General features: G+C 50.8%; 1 protein-coding gene across 1 annotated transcript in view; it reads right to left on the bottom strand.

The window, feature by feature from the left end:
* MALRD1 (MAM and LDL receptor class A domain containing 1) overlaps window positions 1-24,398 on the bottom strand; it is a 1,363,691-nt gene that overhangs the window by 944,871 nt on the left and 394,422 nt on the right. Inside the window, exons 18-19 of the mRNA XM_063925153.1 lie at window positions 8,287-8,463; window positions 3,008-3,167 (exon numbers count right to left, since the gene is read on the bottom strand). Of these exons, the coding sequence (XP_063781223.1) occupies window positions 3,008-3,167; window positions 8,287-8,463 (337 nt within the window). The remainder of the gene's footprint in view (window positions 1-3,007; window positions 3,168-8,286; window positions 8,464-24,398) is intronic.

Below are 24,398 nucleotides of genomic sequence, written 5' to 3'. Positions count from 1 at the left end.
TAAGCACAGAATGCATTTATGTTTCATATACACCTTATACACACAGCCTGAAGGTCATTTTAGCCAATATTTTTAATAACTTTGTGCATTAAACAATGTGTGTGTACATTCACACAATTCATTTATGTTTCATATACACCTTATACACACAGCCTGAAGGTCATTTAATACCATTTTTTTTATAACTTTGTGTATTAAACAAAGTTTGTGTACATTGAGCCATCAGAAAATAAAGGTTTCACTATCTCAGTCTCACTCCAAAAAGTTCGTATTTCGGAATATTCCGTATTTCGCAATATTTGGATATGGGACACTCAACCTGTATTATATAACACAGCAAATTCCGTTGCTCTGAGGGGGCACCAGAGATATCACTGTACCGGGCCCCAAGATGTCTGCTGCTCGCCCTGCCTGCACTATCAAGTGTTTCATTATTTCTGTTCCACTAGAACAGGGGTGGCCAACCAGTCAGAAGCAAAATGGGGGCGTGGCATAGTTGTTACAAAGCCACATCCCATTTTTGTGCGCACACCTTTCGGTATGACGTTTGCCAGGAGTATTACCTCATATTATAACCCCGTTTTTTCGACCGTTGTACAGTGCCACATACATATAATGCCCCAGTACAGTATATATAAAAACACCAAAAAATGGGTGCCTCCACAGTGCCAGATACATATATGCCCCCACAGTGCCAGATACACATATGTCCCCACAGTGCCAGATACATATGTCCCCACTGCAGATACATATGTCCCCACAGTGCCTGCTATGCCCCCAGTGCCAGATATGCCCCAGTGCAGATACATATGTCCCCAAAGTGCCAGCTATGCCCCCAGTGCTAGATACACATGTCCCCACAGTGCCAGCTATGCCCCCAGTGCCAGATACACATGTCCCCCCTGTGCCAGATATGCCCCCAGTGCCAGATACACATATCCCCACAGGGCCAGCTATGACCCAGTGTCAGATATGCCCCCAGTGCCAGATACACATGTCCCCACAGGGCCAGCTATGACCCAGTGTCAGATATGCCCCCAGTGCCAGATACACATGTCCCCACAGTGCCAGCTATGCCCCCAGTGCAGATACACATGTCCCCACAGTGCCAGCTATGCCCCCAGTGCCAGCTACATATGTCCCCCCATGCCAACTATGCCCCCAGTGCAGATACATATGTCCCTACAGTGCCAGCAATGCCCCCAGTGCCAGCTACACATGCCCACACAGTGCCAGCTATGCCCCCAGTGCAGATACATGTCCCCACAGTGCTCCCCCCCCCCTCCTCTTCTCTGCTCACCGCGCTGCTGCTAATCACTCTCCGGCGGCGGTGTCTCTCTTGAATTAGGCGCCGGTTCATGAGCCACTCAAAGCTTGCGGTCCGGCAGCCAATCAGGAGCCTTAGCTGCCGGTCCACGAGCTCCGATTGGCTCATGGGCTTGCGCCGAATAAAGAGAGATACCGCCGCTGGAGAGGCGTGCGTGTGTCTCAGGCTGGGAGCAGCGGTGGCCAGGAGCTGACCGAGCCGCATGCGGCGGATGAAAAAGCCGCATGCGTCTCGAGAGCCGCGAGTTGGCTACTGCTGCACTAGAATATAAAATTTAGGGCCTAATTCAGACCTGATCGCTGTGGTGCAAATTTGCAGAGGGCTGTGATCAGATAGCCGCCGTCTATGGAGAGTGAAAACCCGCCCCATGCAAGTGTGCGAATGCATGTGTACGCTGTGCGAAAATTCTGCCAAACAGTGGACATCTGCAAATCCGTTTGCAACTCACTCACCATCGAATGATATTTCCAGTCTGTGCGTACCCAAAGACTTACTTCTACAGTGCAATACACACAGGCTGATTGGGCTGACGTCACACACACGCCCTGAAAACGCTTGGGAACACCTGCATTTTTTCTGACATTCCCAGAAAACGGTCAGTTACCACCCACAAACGTCCTCTTCCTGTCAATCACCTTGCGAACGCCTTGCAATCAAAATTTTCGCACCATCCTGTCGCTGTTTGGCGACACGACTGCGTATTGCAGTACATACGCATGCACAGTCATTCAACAATCGCCCGGCGTGCGAATTTGCACAACAGCGATCAGGTCTGAATCGGGCCCTTAGATCAAATGCTCATCAAGGCTTAATGACAGATAATCCTCGAAAGTACCGCACCAAAGTATTGCATTACATGTAGAATGTTAGCTCTCACGAGCAGGGCCCTCTTCCCTCATGTGCTTATCCTTCTCTTACTTTCATAATCCTCAACTGTCCCAAATCCTGCAGTTTTCAGCCACCTGATACTTATATCAGTGTCATCTGCTGATGTAGTTATGCTTAGTTACCCTGTACTTGTCCTATATTGTCATCAACTGTAAAGGCCCATACACATTAGACGATGTCGCTCTGTGAGCGACATCGTCTAACGTTTCCCCCTCCCGGGCCGGCCGGTCGGCGGCCGCCTGTACGCACTGAGCGATATGACCGCTCATATCGCTCAGTGACGTCACGCCCCCGCCAGCCCTGCATGAAGGTCGTGGACGACAGTCCACATCCTTCATGCATGCCCTACCAACAGCGACGATCGTTGCCGACCCGCGGGGCCGCGCATCGGTCGTCGCTGGCGGCATACACACTTAACGATAAAATGAGCGACGACGCTCAAGGAGGGGGAAAATGAGCGACGTCGCTCATTTTATCGTTAAGTGTGTATGGACCTTCAGTCACTGTTTTCCTGTTTTGATTATGTGCGTATGTACTCTGTAATTGGGCGCTGCGAAACCCTTGTGACGCCATAAAAATAAAGGATAATAATAATAATGGTATTTAAGAAATTAGTTTCTTTAGTTAGTAAAAATGTGTACAGTATTCCTGTGAATTACATTTTAAATGCACTACCAGATAGTAAGCTGGACGTATGAGGAGCTTTGTTTAATATATAAAGACGACAGTTGGGTCACAACTTGCTATAAGAGTGGATGGAGCCTGTGGGTGTCTCCAACAATAGACACTTACGTGGTATGGTCTCTGAGAGGCCTGTGAGTCTCTTCTCCAGGATGAATTGTGATTCCTTGACCAAGTTCCCACTGGAAAGTCGTGTCTCGATGGAAAGAAGGTCCACCTGGCTGAATCCACCGACACATGCTTCTGTTTTCAAAGCTACAGTGCTCTGGAACTAAGATTGTGCGAGCCTCAGTTAATCGGATGTTATAGTTCTTGTAAATAAATAAAATGACTGGAACAAACGCTGTCGCAAGCTCATATCAGTTCACACATTTTGTACTTGACATACTGTAATACTAATTTGAACACATGTAGCTCACTTTTTATTGCGCAGAGGTAAATTGCTGCAGAATACAAGGCTAAATGTACCTCCATTGAATATAAGACAGTGAATGTGAGAATAGCATTGTTTTTTACAGTCTGATGGCGTGGTGGAACCAGGACCTGGTTTGGCATGGTGAAGAGAGTTGTTGCCCAAGGCTGCTGATGTAACCCCAGCTCTTATAAGCGGTATAAGGGGTAAAGGGGAGGAACGATAGGCTAATAAATAACCTATCTATTCCTATTCAGGACTTGCTTGTGATAGGGACGGGATGTAGTTATGTGACCGGCGGTCACATAACCTTCCCCTACATCCCGCCCTCTCACAATCCCAACGGTCGGGACTATTCCCACTCGTGGGTGTCCACGACACCCATAAAGTAGGAATGCCACCGAGCCCGCAAGGGGCTTGCTGCACTCAACACCCCCTGCCGGGATTCCGCTGCCAGGATCCCGGTGTTGGTGTGCTGACCGGCGGTCAGGGCGCATACTACACCCGATAGGGACAGGATGTAAAGTTGGTATTGAGGGTCCAATGTGGTTGAAAGTATACATATTTGCAGATCGTAGCGTGCGTATTTTCACAGTGCGCATGCTCCGGAAATGTGAAAATACAGGTGACGTACAAATACAGATGGAGCCCTGCTCATCTATCCCTTTAATAGGATTAATTGAGCCAGTGCTGTCGGACTTAATCCCCTGCTGTATTGTTCTCTCTGTATTGTATTGCAGCTGAGAACAATAGATGAAAGGCTTATGCTGATAAACCTTGGTGCACCATGGCGCAGCAGAGAAGGCTAGATGAGCGAGGCTCCATCTGTACATGCATTTCAGTCGCTTCTCCTCTTCAGGCTGGACTGTAATGGAGCATTCTGACTTAGGCAAAGATCAGTGAAGTTGTGTTGCCGCAACCAGAGGCTATGTGTAGTGCTGTACACCAGTGTAAGTAAGATACGCCTAGATGTATTGTATCTTACCTGCAACTGCACATAGGCCACCGCTGCGTCAACAGAGTCTCTGAACTTTGCCTATGTGAGAACACCCCATTACAGCCTAGGCACACATCTGCATTCACAAGGGGTGAAGCGGCATCAAAGGCATACTGTATAGGTGGGTACACACTGGCCGATATATCGCGGGTCCATTGGCCAGTGTGTACGGGCGATATGTCTGTGAACTCCGCCGTTCACAGACATATTGCGTCGGCCCTGCAGCACAGCCGACGGCCAGTATATCTACCGATATAATGTTGCGTCGCTGTGTGTGTACAGGCGTTCAGCCGACCACCCGTACACATGCTGCGGCGGCCGGCGGTGATTGACAGCTGAACTGGGCGGGCGTGTGTACACGCCCGCCCAGTTCATAACTTCAGTCCCCGACGGATTGGGCAGTGTGTATGCACAGCACACTGCCCGATCCGTCCATAGATATATCTGCTGATCAATTGATCAGCAGATATATCTATCAGTGTGTACCCACATTATGTCTTCACAATGCTCGTGCTTGTCTATGCTCAGTATCGAAGTTCGCCCAGTGTTACAGCATGCAAGATACATTCCGCAAACCAGAGTACATTCAACTGTGCATCAGTCTCTTGGTCTGTTACACTGCAATACAGACTTTAATGCTGGTCACACTGTTTGCACGGCTATATACATACCTCCCAACATGACCCTCTCCAGGAGGGACCGAATGCTCCGCTCCTGAACTTCCCTCCTAATTGATGATTGCCATCACCTGTGCTGAAACACCTTTCTTATTCATTAACCTGTTCAAAACAGGTGCCGGCAACCACAAGTTAAGAGAAATGTCCAGAAGCAGAGCATTGTGTCCCTCCTGGAGAGGGTCATGTTGGGAGGTATGTATATGCGTTTGTTTGCATTTAAGTATTATTTACAAAATATCTTCCACCACGATATCTGGTTGAAATCTATCCTGGGGAGAACTTAGTTGAGTACTAGTACAAGTATCAAAATACTCTCTGACTTTACCGCATCCTACGGTTGAGCTTAATGAGGGATCATATAAAACACTGGACCATACTTGCCTACCTGACCCTCTCCATGAGGGAGAAAATGCTCTGTTCCTGGACTTTCCTGGTAATGTATAATTGCCATCACCTGTGGTGAAACACCTTTCTTATCAATTAACTAGCTCACCACAGGTGATGGCAATCATACATTACCAGGAAAGTCCAGGAACAGAGCATTTTCTCCCTCATGGAGAGGGTCAGGTAGGCAAGTATGCACTGGACCCTCATAACAATGCTTAAACTAAAAAATAACAAACCATATATAAAACTAGTGGAGTGAAAGTTTGTTGAATGATGTAAACTGTAATATTAAAGCATACTTGCCTACCTGACCCTCTCCATGAGGGAGAAAATGCTCTGTTCCTGGACTTTCCTGGTAATGTATGATTGCCATCACCTGTGGTGAGCTAGTTAATTGATAAGAAAGGTGTTTCACCACAGGTGATGGCAATCATACATTACCAGGAAAGTTCAGGAACAGAGCATTTTCTCCCTCATGGAGAGGGTCAGGTAGGCAAGTATGCTTTAATATTACAGTTTACATTATTCAACATAAACTTTCACTCCACTAGTTTTATATTTGGTTTGTTCTTTTTTAGTTTAAGCATTGTTATGAGGGTCCAGTGCATACTTGCCTACCTGACCCTCTCCATGAGGGAGAAAATGCTCTGTTCCTGGACTTTCCTGGTAATGTATGATTGCCATCACCTGTGATGAGCTAGGTAATTGATAAGAAAGGTGTTTCACCACAGGTGATGGCAATCATACATTACCAGGAAAGTCCAGGAACAGAGTATTTTCTCCCTCATGGAGAGGGTTAGGTAGGCAAGTGTGTATTAAAGTCATACTTGCCTACCTGACCCTCTCCATGAGGGAGAAAATGCTCTGTTCCTGGACTTTCCTGGTAATGTATGATTGCCATCACCTGTGGTGAGCTAGTTAATTGATAAGAAAGGTGTTTCACCACAGGTGATGGCAATTATACATTACCAGGAAAGTCCAGGAACAGAGTATTTTCTCCCTCATGGAGAGGGTTAGGTAGGCAAGTGTGTATTAAAGTCATACTTGCCTACCTGACCCTCTCCATGAGGGAGAAAATGCTCTGTTCCTGGACTTTCCTGGTAATGTATGATTGCCATCACCTGTGGTGAGCTAGTTAATTGATAAGAAAGGTGTCTCACCACAGGTGATGGCAATCATACATTACCAGGAAAGTCCATGAGGGAGAAAATGCTCTGTTCCTGGAGAGGGTCAGGTAGGCAAGTATGATTAAAGTTAATTTACGATCTTCAAACTTACACAATATTCTTATAATTTTGTTGCTTACAATATTTAAGAAAGCAGAATTTTGAACAAAACAGCATAAATATGCAATCACTGGATATAGGGCCTTATTCAGCAAACCAAAAAGGCACACTAATGGACAAACTATTTGTTCTGCAGGGGGGGCAGATATAACATGTGCAGAGAGAGTTAGATTTGGGTGGGGTGTGTTCCAGCTGAAATTTAAATTGCAGTGAAAACATAAAGCAGACAGTATTTACCCTGCACAGAAAAATACAACCCACCCAAATCTAACTCTCTCTGCAAATGTTACATCTGCCCCACCTGCAGTGCACATGGTTTTGCCCATAAGTGTGCTTTTTTGGTTTGCTGACAAACCTGATTAACCCCCAGAGCCTGGAAACAGTGGTCCTGATTCAGGTTCATGTGGCGATGGTAACACATTATACCAGTTATCGGAAAACTGCATATGCAGGAAGGGTGGTCTTCAGTTTGCCGGCTGTTGGGATCCCGGCGCACAGTATACCGGTGCCAGAATCCCGATACCCGGCATACCGACACCTTTTCTCCCTCTTGGGTGTCCACTAGGGGGTCCACTACCCCTGGAGGGAGAATAGATAGCGCGGCGCGTGTAGCGCGTCACCGTGCCCACTGCGTGGTGAGCGCAGCAAGCCCACAAGGTGCTTATTTGCTCTTGCCCAGCTGTCGGTATGCCGGTGGTCGGGATTCCGGTGCTGGTATGCTGGCCCCCGGGAGCCCGGCTGCCGGCATACCATACTACACCCATGCAGGAACCGTGCTGCGCCTGTGCAGTATGGGTGCTGCGTCTTCACACAGTGAGGTGGCAGACATCAGGTGATTGACGGTATGCAGCCGTGTAGGTTTGGAGGGGGGCGGTAATAGCCACGTGAGAGTGCCAAGGCCAGGGTCGTCTTCCGATGGATATTTCCTAGCCTCAGTGATGGAGCTGCGGAGGCTGGCCTGAGGGTTACTCACATGGCCAATGGTGTGGCAGAGTGATCCGATGCTGCGTCCTAGGATGCAGCAGAGGATCACGCATGTATCATACTTGCCTACATTTAGGCTTACCTCTCTGGGAGATCCCTGGAGAGGAAAGCAGGTGGGCGGTGGCTAGGGGTGGGATGGGGCTAATAGTGTCATAAGGCCCCGCCGCTGAATGGGAACTTTTCTGTGATTGGACGATATTTGCATAGAGGCGGGGCTAAATGGTGCAATTAGCATGAAATTGCGGCAATAGGTCCCGCTCCCCCCTCAACAGTGATCGCAGAATTACTGTATTTCTCTTTACACTCTGCCTCCTTCACTAGGAAGTGGGCAGAATGCGGGAGGGATGCCCACTCTTCCAGGGGTACCGGGGACTACCCAAAAAATGGTGTGTCTCCTACAGGATCCGGGAGAGTAGACAACCCTGGCATGTATGCAGGAGGCATCTACTTATACCAGACGCCTCCTCCTGCATTAGCATGTTAGCATTGCTGCAGCTTCCAGGAAAGCAGCTTGCGATACTAACTCTATCTGCACCTGAATCAGGACTAGTGTGCCTTGCATCAGACGGGACAACAGTCACTGTAGCCTGAGGACAACATAGCAGGCTGCAGCAGAACTGACGTTGTATCAGTGGTACGTTACTTACCACAGTGGGCTTCATCAGAGCCATCTGCACAGTCTTCTCTGAAGTCGCACAACTTTGTGGTTGGTATGCATTGCCCACTCGTCCTGCAGACATGCTCACCCGCTGTGCAGTTATGGACAGGAAGCGTGGCCACGGTGGAGGTCTGCAGTGGAATTGGTGACCAGGTGGGTAATGTACCTAAAGACAAATGTATTCACATTCTGTATGATTACTTTATCTAATGAACAAAAGACAGTAAGCAGTGAAACACTCAGAGCAATGTGTGGCCCTTCAGCATGTTATGGGGTTTGGTGTTCTCCAGAGGCGGCTTCAGATCTGAGTAAAAGGTCATGACTTGTATGACCCTATATATCTCCATGTGCATCCATGCATTTCTGACAGTCGTATAAACCATCTAACCATGCTGGTGGCGTGTAACAAAGTACCAGCTATTATTTCCCTGATAAAAGGTCAGATACCAACGCTGTCAGACAAATGCACTTGGCTGCTGGACGATCAATGCTATATGCCTGCTTGAACTTATTACGTCTCACACTTCAGTTTAAAGAAGGGATTTGGTTCTTACGGTTAGTCACGTCTTTGTGTAATTTATTTGCACTCATGTTCTCATTAGCTAATTAGTTCAAATGAAATAATAAGAATTTACTTACCGATAATTCTATTTCTCGTAGTCCGTAGTGGATGCTGGGAACTCCGTAAGGACCATGGGGAATAGCGGCTCCGCAGGAGACTGGGCACAAAAGTAAAAGCTTTAGGACTACCTGGTGTGCACTGGCTCCTCCCCCTATGACCCTCCTCCAAGCCTCAGTTAGGATACTGTGCCCGGACGAGCGTACACAATAAGGAAGGATTTTGAATCCCGGGTAAGACTCATACCAGCCACACCAATCACACCGTACAACCTGTGATCTGAACCCAGTTAACAGTATGATAACAGAGGAGCCTCTGAAAAGATGGCTCACAACAATAATAACCCAATTTTTGTAACAATAACTATGTACAAGTATTGCAGACAATCCGCACTTGAGATGGGCGCCCAGCATCCACTACGGACTACGAGAAATAGAATTATCGGTAAGTAAATTCTTATTTTCTCTGACGTCCTAGTGGATGCTGGGAACTCCGTAAGGACCATGGGGATTATACCAAAGCTCCCAAACGGGCGGGAGAGTGCGGATGACTCTGCAGCACCGAATGAGAGAACTCAAGGTCCTCCTCAGCCAGGGTATCAAATTTGTAGAATTTAGCAAACGTGTTTGCCCCTGACCAAGTAGCTGCTCGGCAAAGTTGTAAAGCCGAGACCCCTCGGGCAGCCGCCCAAGATGAGCCCACCTTCCTTGTGGAATGGGCTTTTACAGATTTTGGCTGTGGCAGGCCTGCCACAGAATGTGCAAGCTGAATTGTACTACAAATCCAACGAGCAATAGTTTGCTTAGAAGCAGGAGCACTCAGCTTGTTGGGTGCATACAGAATAAACAGCGAGTCAGATTTCCTGACTCCAGCCGTCCTGGAAACATATATTTTCAGGGCCCTGACTACGTCCAGCAACTTGGAGTCCTCCAAGTCCCTAGTAGCCGCAGGTACCACAATAGGCTGGTTCAAGTGAAACGCTGAAACCACCTTAGGGAGAAATTGAGGACGAGTCCTCAATTCTGCCCTGTCCGCATGAAAAATTAGGTAAGGGCTTTTATAGGATAAAGCCGCCAATCCTGAGACACGCCTGGCTAAAGCCAGGGCTAACAGCATTACCACTTTCCAAGTGAGATATTTTAAGTCTACAGTGGAGAGTGGTTCAAACCAATGTGATTTTAGGAATCCCAAAACTACATTGAGATCCCAAGGTGCCACTGGAGGCACAAAAGGAGGCTGTGTATGCAGTACCCCCTTGACAAACGTCTGAACTTCAGGAACTGAAGCCAGTTCTTTCTGGAAGAAAATCGACAGGGCCGAAATTTGAACCTTAATGGACCCTAATTTTAGGCCCATAGACAGTCCTGTTTGCAGGAAATGCAGGAAACGACACAGTTGAAATTCCTCTGTAGGGGCCTTCCTGGCCTCGCACCACGCAACATATTTACGCCAAATACGGTGATAATGCTGTACGGTTACATCCTTCCTGGCTTTTATCAGGGTAGGGATGACTTCATCCGGAATGCCTTTTTCCTTTAGGATCCGGCGTTCAACCGCCATGCCGTCAAACGCAGCCGCGGTAAATCTTGGAACAGACAGGGTCCCTGCTGGAGCAGGTCCTTTCTTAGAGGTAGAGGCCACGGGTCCTCTGTGAGCATCTCTTGAAGTTCCGGGTACCAAGTCCTTCTTGGCCAATCCGGAGCCACGAGTATAGTCCTTACTCCTCTCCTTCTTATGATTCTCAGTACCTTGGGTATTAGAGGCAGAGGAGGGAACACATACACTGACTGGTACACCCACGGTGTTACCAGAGCGTCCACAGCTATTGCCTGAGGGTACCTTGACCTGGCGCAATACCTGTCTAGTTTTTTGTTGAGGCGGGACGCCTGTAGATGGCCCTTAGCTCCAGGATATTTATGTGAAGTAATGTCTCCAGGCTTGACCACAAGCCCTGGAAATTCCTTCCCTGTGTGACTGCTCCCCAGCCTCTCAGGCTGGCATCCGTGGTCACCAGGACCCAGTCCTGAATGCCGAATCTGCGGCCCTCTAGAAGATGAGCACTCTGCAACCACCACAGGAGAGACACCCTTGTCCTTGGTGACAAGATTATCCGCTGATGCATCTGAAGATGCGACCCGGACCATTTGTCTAGCAGATCCCACTGGAAGGTTCTTGCGTGGAATCTGCCGAATGGGATTGCTTCGCAAGAAGCCACCATTTTTCCCAGGACCCTTGTGCATTGATGCACTGAGACTTGGCCTGGTTTTAGGAGATTTCTGACTAGTTCGGATAACTCCCTGGCTTTCTCCTCCGGGAGAAACACCTTTTTCTGGACTGTGTCCAGGATCATTCCTAGGAATAGAAGGCGTGTCGTCGGGATCAGCTGTGATTTTGGAATATTGAGAATCCAACCGTGCTGGCGCAGCACTATCTGAGATAGTGCTACCCCGACTTCCAACTGTTCCCTGGATCTTGCCCTTATCAGGAGATCGTCCAAGTAAGGGATAACTAAAACTCCCTTCCTTTGAAGGAGTATCATCATTTCGGCCATTACCTTGGTAAAGACCCGGGGTGCCGTGGACAATCCAAACGGCAGCGTCTGAAACGGATAGTGACAGTTCTGTACCACAAACCTGAGGTACCCTTGGTGAGAAGGGTAAATTGGGACATGTAGGTAAGCATCTTTGATGTCCAGAGACACCATATAGTCCCCTTCTTCCAGGTTTGCAATCACTGTTCTGAGTGACTCCATCTTGAATTTGAACCTTTGTATGTAAGTGTTCAAGGATTTTAGGTTTAAAATTGGTCTCACCGAGCCGTCCGGCTTCGGTACCACAAATAGTGTGGAATAGTACCCCTTTCCCTGTTGTAGGAGGGGTACCTTGATTATCACCTGCTGGGAATACAGCTTGTGAATGGCTTCCAATACTGCCTCCCTGTCTGAGGGAGACGTCGGTAAAGCAGACTTTAGAAAACGGCGAGGGGGAGACGTCTCGAATTCCAATTTGTACCCCTGAGATACCACTTGAAGGATCCAGGGGTCCACTTGCGAGTGGGCCCACTGCGCACTGAACTTCTTGAGACGGGCCCCCACCGTGCCTGAGTCCGCTTGTAAAGCCCCAGCGTCATGCTGAGGACTTTGCGGAGGCGGGAGAGGGCTTTTGTTCCTGGGAACTGGCTGTTTGTCGCAGCCTTTTCCCTCTCCCTCTGCCACGGGGCAGAAATGAGGCGCCTTTTGCCCGCTTGCCCTTATGGGGCCGAAAGGACTGCGCCTGATAATACGGCGTCTTCTTAGGTTGAGAAGCTACCTGGGGCAAAAATGTGGATTTTCCAGCAGTTGCCGTGGCTACCAGGTCTGATAGACCTACCCCAAATAACTCCTCCCCCTTATAAGGCAATACTTCCATGTGCCTTTTAGAATCCGCATCGCCTGACCACTGCCGCGTCCATAAACCTCTTCTTGCAGAAATGGACAGCACGCTAACTCTTGATGCCAGTCGGCAAATATCCCTCTGTGCATCACGCATATATAGAAATGCATCCTTCAAATGCTCTATAGTCAGTAATATACTGTCCCTATCTAGGGTATCAATATTTTCAGTCAGGGAATCCGACCACGCCAGGCCCGCACTGCACATCCAGGCTGAGGCGATTGCTGGTCGCAGTATAACACCCGTGTGAGAGTATATACATTTTAGGATATTCTCCAGCTTTCTATCGGCAGGTTCCTTTAGGGCGGCCGTATCAGGAGAGGGTAGTGCTACCTGTTTAGACAAGCGTGTGAGCGCTTTATCCACCCTAGGGGGTGTTTCCCAACGTGTCCTATCCTCTGGCGGGAAAGGGTACGATGCCAATAACCTTTTAGGAATTATCAGTTTTTTATCGGGGGAAACCCACGCCTCATCACACACTTTATTTAATTCCTCGGATACAGGAAAAACTACAGGCAGTTTTTTCTCACCAAACATAATACCCTTTTTAGTGGTACTTGTATTATCAGAAATATGCAATACATTTTTCATTGCTTCAATCATGTAACGTGTGGCCCTAGTGGAAGTCACGTATGTCTCCTCATCATCGACACTGGAGTCAGTATCCGTGTCTGTGTCTGCCATTTGAGGTAACGGGCGTTTTAAAGCCCCTGATGGCGTTTGAGACCCCTGGACAGGCACAAGCTGAGTAGCCGGCTGTCTCATGTCGTCAACTGTCTGTCGTAAAGAGCTGACACTATCACGCAATTCCTTCCATAAGCTCATCCACTCAGGTGTCGACTCCCTAGGGGGTGACAACTGTATAATAGGCAATTGCTCCGCCTCCATCTAATTTTCCTCCTCAAACATGTCGACACAATCGTACCGACACACCGCACACACACAGGGAATGCTCTGATAGAGGACAGGACCCCACTAGCCCGTTGGGGAGACAGAGGGAGAGTATGCCAGCACACACCAGAGCGCTATATATAGACAGGAATACCACTATAAAATGTGCTTTTCCCGTTATAGCTGCTGTTAGTATCAAAACTGCACCAAATTAGTGCCCCCCTCTCTTTTTTACCCTTGTCTGTAGTGCAGGACTGCAGGGGAGAGTCAGGGAGACGTCCTTCCAGCGGAGCTGTGATGGAAAATGGCGCCCGTGTGCTGAGGAGATAGGCTCCGCCCCCTTCTCGGCTGCCTTTTCTCCCGCTTTTTAGGTGAGTTCTGGCAGGGGTTAAAATACATCCATATAGCCCTGGGGGTTATATGTGGTGTATTTATGCCAGCCAAGGTGTTTTACATTGCTGCTCAGGGCGCCCCCCCCTAGCGCCCTGCACCCTCAGTGACCGGAGTGTGAAGTGTGCCTGAGTAACAATGGCGCACAGCTGCAGTGCTGTGCGCTACCTTGTTGAAGACTGATGTCTTCTGCCGCCGATTTTTCCGGACCTCTTCTTGCTTCTGGCTCTGTAAGGGGGCCGGCGGCGCGGCTCTGGGACCGAGCTCCGAGGCTGGGCCTGTGTTCGGTCCCTCTGGAGCTAATGGTGTCCAGTAGCCTAAGAAGCCCAATCCACTCTGCACTTCAGGTGAGTTCGCTTCTTCTCCCCTTAGTCCCACGATGCAGTGAGCCTGTTGCCAGCAGGTCTCACTGAAAATAAAAAAACTAAACTTAAACTTTCACTAAGAAGCTCAGGAGAGCCCCTAGTGTGCACCCTTCTCGGCCGGGCACAAAAATCTAACTGAGGCTCGGAGGAGGGTCATAGGGGGAGGAGCCAGTGCACACCAGGTAGTCCTAAAGCTTTTACTTTTGTGCCCAGTCTCCTGTGGAGCCGCTATTCCCCATGGTCCTTACGGAGTTCCCAGCATCCACTAGGAGGTCAGAGAAAAAATATATAAGTATGTGAGAGTTATAGCCCTAGGTACACTGTAATGCTCTGCCTCACTATAGTTGTCAGCATAGCCCTGTCTCCTCAAAAGCTATACTTAATTTTTTCTGTCTCACTGCGCACAAAAGTCAGACAGGGGTCTATGTATTAAGCCTTGGAGAGAGATAAAGTGGACGGATTTAAACTATCAGCATCAATCAGCTCCTTAACTTTCATTTTTCAAACCCAGCCTATAACATGGGATTTAGGAGCTGATTGGTTGGTACTTTATCTCGATCCACTTTATCTCTCTCCAAGGCTTAGTACATAGACCCCTCTGCTGCTAATATCACTGATCTTCACTCCATTGGAAGTAAATTAGTCTATGCTGCATTCAAGCCCCCCCAACTGCCCTGGTTTAGGTGGGACTGTGTCTACACTAGGGTACTGTGCTGCCACCCTGACAGTCAGGTTGTTACCCTGTGCCATGAGTTACCCTTTGACCCCTTGTCCTATTTGTTTGCCTGTGCCCCATTGTGCCATGTGTTACCCTGACCCCACATGCTGCGTGTTAGCCTGTGCCCCCCTGTGATATCATTTAACCTGTGCCTATACTTTGCCATCTATTACCTTGTACCTCCCGGTGCCATGTGTTACCCTGTGCCCTCCTGTGCTATGTACTAGCCTGTGCCCCATGTGCCATGTGTTACCCCGTGATACGTGTTAACCTGTGTCCCGTGCCATGTGTTATCTTGTGCCACCATCTGCTATGCATTAGCCTGTGCCATGTGTTACCCTATGCCACCCTGTGCTATGCATTACCCTATGCCATATGTTACCCTGTAACTACTTGTGCCATCTGGTACCCTGTGCCCCCCTGAACTACAGTATGTATTACCATGTTCCATGTGTTTCCCCACTGTCCCATGTGTTACCCTGTGCCCCCTCTGTGCCATTTATTATTACCCTATGGCACACTGTGGAGGCATTGTGATCTGTAAGGAGGGGGGCTGTGTGGAGGCAGTGTGATCTGTAAGGAGGGGGGCTGTGTGGAGGCAGTGTGATCTGTTAGGAGGGGGGCTGTGTGGAGGCAGTGTGATCTGTAAGGAGGGAGGGGGGCTGTGTGGAGGCAGTGTGATCTGTAACGAGGGGGGATGTGTGGAGGCAGTGTGATCTGTAAGGAGGGGAGCTGTGTGGTGGCAGTGTGATCTGTAAGGAGGGGGGCTGTGTGGAGGCAGTGTGATCTGTAAGGAGGGGGGCTGTGTGGAGGCAGTGTGATCTGTAAGGAGGGGGTGCTGTGTGGAGGCAGTGTGATCTGTAAGGAGGGGGGCTGTGTGGAGGCAGTGCGATCTGTAAGGAGGGGGGCTGTGTGGAGGCAGTGTGATCTGTAAGGAGGGGGGGCTGTGTGGAGGCAGTGTGATCTGTAAGGAGGTGAGCTGTGTGGAGGCAGTGTGATCTGTAAGGAGGGGGGGGCTCTGTGGAGGCAGTGTGATCTGTAAGGAGGGGGGGCTGTGTGGAGGCAGTGTGATCTGTAAGGAGGGGGTGCTGTATGGAGGCAGTGTGATCTGTAAGGAGGGGGGCTGTGTGGAGGCAGTGTGATCTGTAAGGAGGGGGGCTGTGTGGAGGCAGTGTGATCTGTAAGGAGGGGGTGCTGTATGGAGGCAGTGTGATCTGTAAGGAGGGGAGCTGTGTGGAGGCAGTGTGATCTGTAAGGAGGGGGGCTGTGTGGAGGCATTGTGATCTGTAAGGAGGGGGGCTGTGTGGAGGCATTGTGATCTGTAAGGAGGGGGGGCTGTGTGGAGGCAGTGTGATCTGTAAGGAGGGGAGCTGTGTGGAGGCAGTGTGATCTGTAAGGAGGGGGGCTGTGTGGAGGCATTGTGATCTGTAAGGAGGGGGGCTGTGTGGAGGCAGTGTGATCTGTAAGGAGGGGGGGCTGTGTGGAGGCAGTGTGATCTGTAAGGAGGGGAGCTGTGTGGAGGCAGTGTGATCTGTAAGGAGGGGGGGGCTCTGTGGAGGCAGTGTGATCTGTAAGGAGGGGGGGCTGTGTGGAGGCAGTGTGATCTGTAAGGAGGGGGGCTGTGTGGAGGCATTGTGATCTGTAAGGAGGGGGGCTGTGTGGAGGCATTGTGATCTGTAAGGAGGGGGGCTGTGTGGAGGCAGTGTGATCTGTAAGGAGGGGGGGCTGTGTGGAGGCAGTGTGATCTGTAAAGTGGGGGGGCTGTGTGGAGGCAGTGTGATCTGTAAAGTGGGGGGGCTGTGTGGAGGCAGTGTGATCTGTAAGGAGGGGGGCTGTGTGGAGGCAGTGTGATCTGTAAGGAGGGGGGCTGTGTGGAGGCAGTGTGATCTGTAAGGAGGGGGGCTGTGTGGAGGCAGTGTGATCTGTAAGGAGGGAGGGGGGCTGTGTGGAGGCGGTGTGATCTGTAAAGTGGGGGGGGCTGTGTGGAGGCAGTGTGATCTGTAAGGAGGGGAGCTGTGTGGAGGCAGTGTGATCTGTAAGGAGGGGGGCTGTGTGGAGGCATTGTGATCTGTAAGGAGGGGGGCTGTGTGGAGGCAGTGTGATCTGTAAGGAGGGGGGGGGCTGTGTGGAGGCAGTGCGATCTGTAAGGAGGGGGGCTGTGTGGAGGCATTGTGATCTGTAAGGAGGGGGGCTGTGTGGAGGCAGTGTGATCTGTAAGGAGGGGGGGGCTGTGTGGAGGCAGTGTGATCTGTAAGGAGGGGGGGCTGTGTGGAGGCAGTGTGATCTGTAAGGAGGGGGGGCTGTGTGGAGGCAGTGTGATCTGTAAAGTGGGGGGGCTGTGTGGAGGCAGTGTGATCTGTAAAGTGGGGGGGCTGTGTGGAGGCAGTGTGATCTGTAAGGAGGGGGGCTGTGTGGAGGCAGTGTGATCTGTAAGGAGGGGGGCTGTGTGGAGGCAGTGTGATCTGTAAGGAGGGGGGCTGTGTGGAGGCAGTGTGATCTGTAAGGAGGGTGGGGGGCTGTGTGGAGGCAGTGTGATCTGTAAAGTGGGGGGGCTGTGTGGAGGCAGTGTGATCTGTAAAGTGGGGGGCTGTGTGGAGGCATTGTGATGTGTAAGGAGGGGGGCTGTGTGGAGGCAGTGTGATCTGTAAGGAGGGGGGCTGTGTGGAGGCAGTGTGATCTCTAAGGAGGGGGGCTGTGTGGAGGCAGTGTGATCTGTAAAGTGGGGGGCTGTGTGGAGGCAGTGTGATCTGTAAAGTGGGGGGCTGTGTGGAGGCATTGTGATCTGTAAGGAGGGGGGCTGTGTGGAGGCAGTGTGATCTGTAAGGAGGGGGGCTGCGTGGAGGCAGTGTGATCTCTAAGGAGGGGGGCTGTGTGGAGGCAGTGTGATCTGTAAAGTGGGGGGGCTGGGGGCGTGGCCACGGCGGCAAGAGACTAGGTAGCAGAACCGAGGAGCTCCCTGGAAAATAAATCCTGTCAAAATCCTGGGGCTCTGTTTCTGGTCTCCTCCAGTCTCCTCTCCTGCATGAAGGTACTGGGAAGGCGGTGGGCGCTGCGTGGATCCGTACGAGCGCTCCCTGCTCGCGTCGGCGGCCGCCCGGAATCCGGGCCTAGGCCGCAGCTCAGTCCCCGGCCTCAAGTTTGGAGCTCCGTCGGGCGCGTGCGCGCGCGCACAAGATCGAGCGCCCGGAACGACCACAGCGGCCGGCGGCGCAGAGGGAGAGCGGCATCACACTCCTGCACCCCCAGGGCTCCACAAACAAAATATCATATACCCCTGAAGGCTGGTGCAGTGAGAGAGGGGGGAGAGATCTGAGAGCTGGGCGGCCATTTTACCTGCAGCTCCCTATACAACTACTCACAACAAGGTACAGTGTGTACTGGGTTGGAGGTCTGGACTTTGTCCCAGCTGCCCTGCATATTGCCTATATAAAACCACACGCTGGACATATTTATCTATACCATTGGACCCCCCTGGTCCCCCTTCTCCCTTCAACATAAAGGCTGGATACCTCAGGGTCTGGAGTGCTGTTGATATTGCACCTACTGCCCACTGATATATATTTTTTGACACTGAATATTGGGACTCTCAAATAGTGCCGGGCCCTAACAAGATGGTGAAAGGCGGCCAGAGTGCGGCCGCGGCTAAACTGGAGAAGTTTGCCCGACAGCCTGCATCCCAGTCGACACAGACATCTCCTAAGCTCTCCCCCCCAGCCGGAGCGGACCCATCGGCTGGGGCCGACTCCGGGGGGAACGCACAGCCATCTGCTCATTCCATTCAGCAGGTCCTGGAGGCCATAGCGGCTAGTGAACAGCGTCTGTCGGACAAGATGGAGAAGGTGCAGTGTGATCTATCTCTGCTACGACAGGATGTCCAGCGAGTGCGGGAGAGGGTGGGCGAAACCGAGACAAGGGTGTCCAATCTGGAAGACCTCAGTGGCCCTCTACAGAGATCGGTGTCTGCAGTCACACAACAAGTCGCAACGTTGCAAACCAAACTCCTGGACATGGAGGGCAGACTCCGCAGAAATAATGTGCGGTTTGTGGGCCTCCCCGAAAAGGAAGAAGGGGCACACCCCGAAGATTTCTTGGAATCCTGGCTAAAAGAGGCATACGGTGCTGAATCCTTTACCTCTCAGTTTGCAGTGGAACGGGCTCACCGCGTGCCCTTCCGGCCTTTACCCCCAGGCGCCCCACCACGAACTTTTATAGCAAAATTCCTGCACTATAAGGATCGGGACTCTGTCCTGCGCTTGGGACGCGTGAAGGGCCCTCTAACCCGGAATGGAGTCCGGGTGTCGGCATTTCCGGACTTTGCAGCGGACGTTCAAAAAGATCGAGCTCAGTTTCTTCCCATAAAGCGACGTCTTCGTGACCTGAACCTATCCTACTCGATGCTGTTTCCATCTAGGTTGCGTGTGATAGCAGACGGGGAGACCAAATTCTTCGGCTCGCCCAGGGAAGCGGCATCCTGGCTGGACAGATATGCTCCGGGGGCCCGCCAGCTGGATCCAGACTGACATCGGGTCGTCCTCCCTTTTATGGGCCTACATTCTGCAAGTATAAGTCCAGGGAGCTCCCTCTCGTTTAGTGGTTCTGGACTTTGCTGAGAAGAGTTCTAAACGTATAAACGTACAAAGGTTTAGGTATTGGGGTTGTTTGATCTGTACGCCTAGTACAGTGTTGCCGTAGGCTTTGGGATCTCCAGGGCTAGAGTTCGGTTAGGGATATGGGTATGCCACAGTTCGGGGAGGTATACGGGGTGGGGGGATGGTTGGGGGCAGTTGTTGGCCCCTCAGCAGTTTTTCTTCTGTTTTTTGTTTTGTATTTACGAAGCCTATATATTTGCTATTCGGAGGGTGTGGTAGATTCGCATGGTTTTCAGGGGTTTGGTTCGGGGTCCGGGGCCAGCGAGAGACACGATTACCTGAGTGGAGGGCGGGGTGGGTGGGGGGTTGATTGGAGCGCTGTACCCCTGTTGATGACTTGGCCGACATGCCTCCCTTAAAAATCTTGGCGTGGAATGTCCGGGGCATCAACAACAAGGTAAAGCGATCCTTAGTATTTAAAATGATCAAGAAATATGGCCCGGATATCATTTGCCTAAGTGAAACTCATTTGGAGGGAAACAGGCTGTTGTCGCTCCGCAGGCCTTGGGTGGGGTGGGCATATCATTCCTCGCACTCCTCTTATTCCCGAGGGGTGTCGGTAATGATTAAGAGGACCGTACAGTTCGAAATGATAAGGGTAAATACAGATCCACATGGTAGATACGTGTTCATAGAAGGTAAATTATTCTCACGTAATATTTTCCTATTGTCTGTGTATGTTCCCCCCCCCTTTTCATATGATGTCCTGCAAAAGGCCGCCTCATTTGTTGCCTCCTCCCCCCACACCCCTGTCATCTGCCTGGGGGACTTCAACGCTGTGTTGGATGCCTCTTTGGACAGATGGAGGGCTCCTCGAGATCAAGGGACGGGGGGTGGTTTAATCTCATCTGGATCTAAATTTGCAGATTTTCTAGATAGTATGCAGTGGGTAGATGTCTGGAGGATTAGGAATCCTGGTCTTCGGCAATACTCATGCTACTCGGGTACACATGGCTCTTTTTCCGGAATCGACCTGGCCCTGGTCTCACCTGGGCTTCTGCCTGGTGTGACGGGTGTTCATTACGAAGCACGGGGGGTGTCCGATCATTCGCCCCTGGTGCTCTCAATAGATGGGGAATGTCAGAGGGGACAGTCATATTGGCGGCTGCACCCATCTTGGCTTGCCCAGCTGGGCGACTGCCCGGATCTGGTGTCCACATGGGAGGGATTTTTTGCGGTTAATGTGGGATCAGCCCCGGCCCCGGTTGTTTGGGATGCATTTAAAGCACATTTGCGAGGCACATTGATTGGCAAAATTGCTGCCTGCAAGGTGGCTAGTAGAGCAATGGAAAGACAGCTTGAGACAGAGTGTAGGGATCGGGAGACGCGATACCTGACTGAGGGCACCCCCGCGCTGAGGGCATGCTGGCTGGTGGCTCAGGAGGCCTGGCTGGCTCACCTCGCAGACAAAAATGCACGTTCCCTTTTGTTTAGGGCCACTAACATCTATATGCAGGCGGACAGGCCAGGTAGCTTGCTGGCCCACTTAGTGCATTACGATCGACCTGGGACCACAATAGCGCAGCTGATTGACTCCGACGGCTCCTTGGTGGATGCCACTCCTGACATGGCACAAATGTTCCGTGGTTACTTCAGGGAGGTATACGATAGTCGACTGACATGTACCATGGAGGAATTAGACCTGTACCTGACAAATATTCCCCTTTCTAGACTCTCCCCCGAGGCCAGGGACGCCTTGGAGGCGCCTCTGACCTTGGAGGAAGTGACGTCGGCGGTTGGGGCGTCTCCTGGTGGTAAGTCCCCGGGTAGCGACGGCATACCCGCCGAACTATATAAACAATATATTAAGTTCTTTGGTCCTCAGCTGCTCAACACGTACGATGAAATGTTTTCCGCTAACAGCCTTCCTCCCTCAATGTCCGAGGCGATTCTCATACTGCTTCCCAAACCTGGTAAGGACCCCAAGCTGCTGGAGTCCTACAGGCCGATATCCCTTATCCCCACTGATGCCAAAATCTTGGCGAAAATTCTTGCGGTCCGGCTCAACCTAGTGATTGAATCTATAATACACCCGGATCAAACAGGCTTCATGCCTGGGAAATCCACATCCATTAACTTACGCAGGCTATACACCATTTTGCAGGCTCCTCGAGACTTCCCCTCGGACGCGGTTGTGGTCTCTTTGGATGCAGCCAAGGCGTTCGACAGCGTCGAGTGGCCTTACCTGTGGGGAGTCCTGAGGAGCATGGGCTTTGGCCCAAACTTTATTAAATGGATTAAACTGCTATATCAGAATCCACGAGCCACGGCCCTGGTAAACGGCTATATTTCCTCCTCCTTACCTTTGACACGGGGCACCAGACAGGGATGCCCCCTCTCTCCTGCCCTGTTTGCCATAGCGCCCCTCGCTTGCTTGATCAGGTCGCAACCGGACATTGAGGGAATAGGTACGGGTTCCTGTACTGATAAAATAGCCCTTTATGCGGACGACCTGCTATTGTTCCTTCGAGACTATGCGGTGGAGATGCCCGCTGCACTGCGGGTCATCGAGACCTTTGGTGGGTACTCGGGACTCCGCATAAACTGGTCTAAATCAGTTATTATGCCCATTATAGGTCCCCCCCCTCAGGTACCGAAAATGGCCCTACCGCTGGGTTGGACAACCCAGTTTAAGTACCTCGGGATTCTAATTACTAACAACCCAGCAGACTTTGTGCCCCTAAACCTTGACCCTCTTGTACAAACAATAGTGCGCAAATCGAGAGCTTGGTGTAAACTACCACTGACAATGACGGGTAGGGTCGGCCTCATTAAAATGGTAGTTCTGCCTAAACTACTATATGTTCTATTGCAGTCCCCAGTATACATCTTCCCAGTCTTCTTCAGGAGACTAAATAGTGTCCTGACGTCCTTGATATGGGCCAACAAAAGACCTAGAATAAAGTGGACCACTCTCACCAGACAGAAAAGGGACGGCGGCCTGGCCTTGCCCCACTTCCAACTGTACTACTATGCTGCTCAATTATCGCATATCGGTATGTGGCTCCAAGGAAGGGAGGGGGCGGAGCTGGGCCGGGCGTTCCTTCGGTGTTATTACCCGGATCTCTCCCCGGCACAGGTCATGGTGGGGGGTATTCCTTCTAGACTCTCACCTCCTATCATCTTTCAGGCAATGAAGATATGGCTGGCATTAAGGGGCATGCTCGGGTATGAAGGTATCGACCCGGATACTCCCCTATGGCACTCCACACTGCTTAACGAACTGAGGTCCCTAGAGGGCAGGGAGGTATGGGCTCCATATTCGATAGTCTCGCTGTCCCAGTTATACGATGACGGTACATTGAAATCATTTCAGCAACTGAAGGAGGAGTTTGGACTCCCAAACTCTCACTTGTACAGATTCTTACAGCTCAGGCATGCCTTGCAGGCGCAATTCGGAGATTCCCCCCCGGCGCTCTCCCCTTTCCCCATAAAAACATTTCTTACTTCACTGGGTCGAGTTAAGGTGATCTCCTTCACCTACTCGTACCTTCTTCAAACACTACATGCGGACCCGCTCTCGAATCTTAGGGGAAAATGGGAGTGTGACTTGGGTCCCATGGACGGGGAGGACTGGGAAGGAGCTCTGGGTAACCCGAGCCAGGTCACTAAATCGCTGCGGTTTCAACAGATACAGCTTTTCATTCTGCATAGATCATACATGACACCGAGCAGGCTGGCCAGATTCAGGTCTGATAGTACTGATGATTGCCCCAAGTGCGGGGCTGCTGGAGGCACATTCTGGCACCTCATATGGGAATGCCCAATGCTGCAGGTGTTCTGGGCTGGGGTCGGGTCGATTCTGGAACATACGGGAATATCGAGAGGATTACTGACTCCGAGATTTTGCATTTTGGGGGTGGGCGACTCTGACTCTGGGTCCCGATGGGAAGGCATGTATGCCCGTAGTGTGTGCGCGCTTGCAAAAGTGTGCATCGCGCGGACATGGATGGCCACGCGTCCCCCCACGATACTTGCTTTCACAAATTTGGTAAACGATACCCTATTAAAAGAACGCTATGTATATATGAAATATAATGCTCTCACCAGATACGAGAAGATATGGTCTCCTTGGATCACCTCCACATACTCCTCTCTTGCCCTTCAAAGTTAGAAGGCATTGGCTCTCGCTGCGGAGGGGTTGTTTGGGCCCCAGGGCGTCGGGCCGAGCTTTTTGTCTCCCTGAGTCTCCCCTTTAATGTAGCTGGTTAACTATTCAACTGCCACACCACACCATGTATATCTTAGCTTGATTAGGCTTGAGTTTGTTATAGAGGGTTTAGTTTGGGGGTAGTGGGGTTGTGGGCTATGTATGGCCCATTAGATGAGAAATCACACTAAAAAGTGTGGGGAGAAAATATCTAAAATGTTAAGTATGTGAATCAAGACCTGTATACAGACATCCAATATTATGCATAATGCGGGATGACCGCACGGGAATAACAACGCGGGGAATGTCAGTCATACAAGTATACCGTTATAATGGAAAATAATTGAATGTAAACAGAGATTGACTCAGAATTTTGTGATACTCCAAATATGTTTCCCAGTGTAAACTGAAATGTCTGTATCTTTATTATGATGTGGAATAAAAATTACTCTATTAAAAAAAAAAAGTGGGGGGGCTGTGTGGAGGCAGTGTGATCTGTAAGGAGGGGGGGCGCTGTGTGGAGGCAGTGTGATCTGTAAGGAGGGGGGGCTGGGTGGAGGCAGTGTGATCTGTAAGGAGGGGGGGCTGGGTGGAGGCAGTGTGATCTGCAAGGAGGGGGGCTGGGTGGAGGCAGTGTGATCTGTAAGGAAGGGGGCTGTGTGGAGGCAGTGTGATCTGTAAGGTGGGGGGGGCTGTGTGGAGGCAGTGTGATCTGTAAGGAGGGGGGCTGTGTGGAGGCAGTGTGATCTGTAAGGAGTGGGGCTGTGTGGTGGCAGTGTGATCTGTAAGGAGGGGGGCTGTGTGGAGGCAGTGTGATCTGTAAAGTGGGGGGGCTGTGTGGAGGCATTGTGATCTGTAAGGAGGGGGGCTGTGTGGAGGCAGTGTGAT

Source organism: Pseudophryne corroboree, chromosome 5 (assembly GCF_028390025.1).
Source record: "Pseudophryne corroboree isolate aPseCor3 chromosome 5, aPseCor3.hap2, whole genome shotgun sequence".
NCBI lineage: Eukaryota > Metazoa > Chordata > Amphibia > Anura > Myobatrachidae > Pseudophryne > Pseudophryne corroboree.
This window is presented reverse-complemented; position numbering and strand designations above follow the sequence as displayed.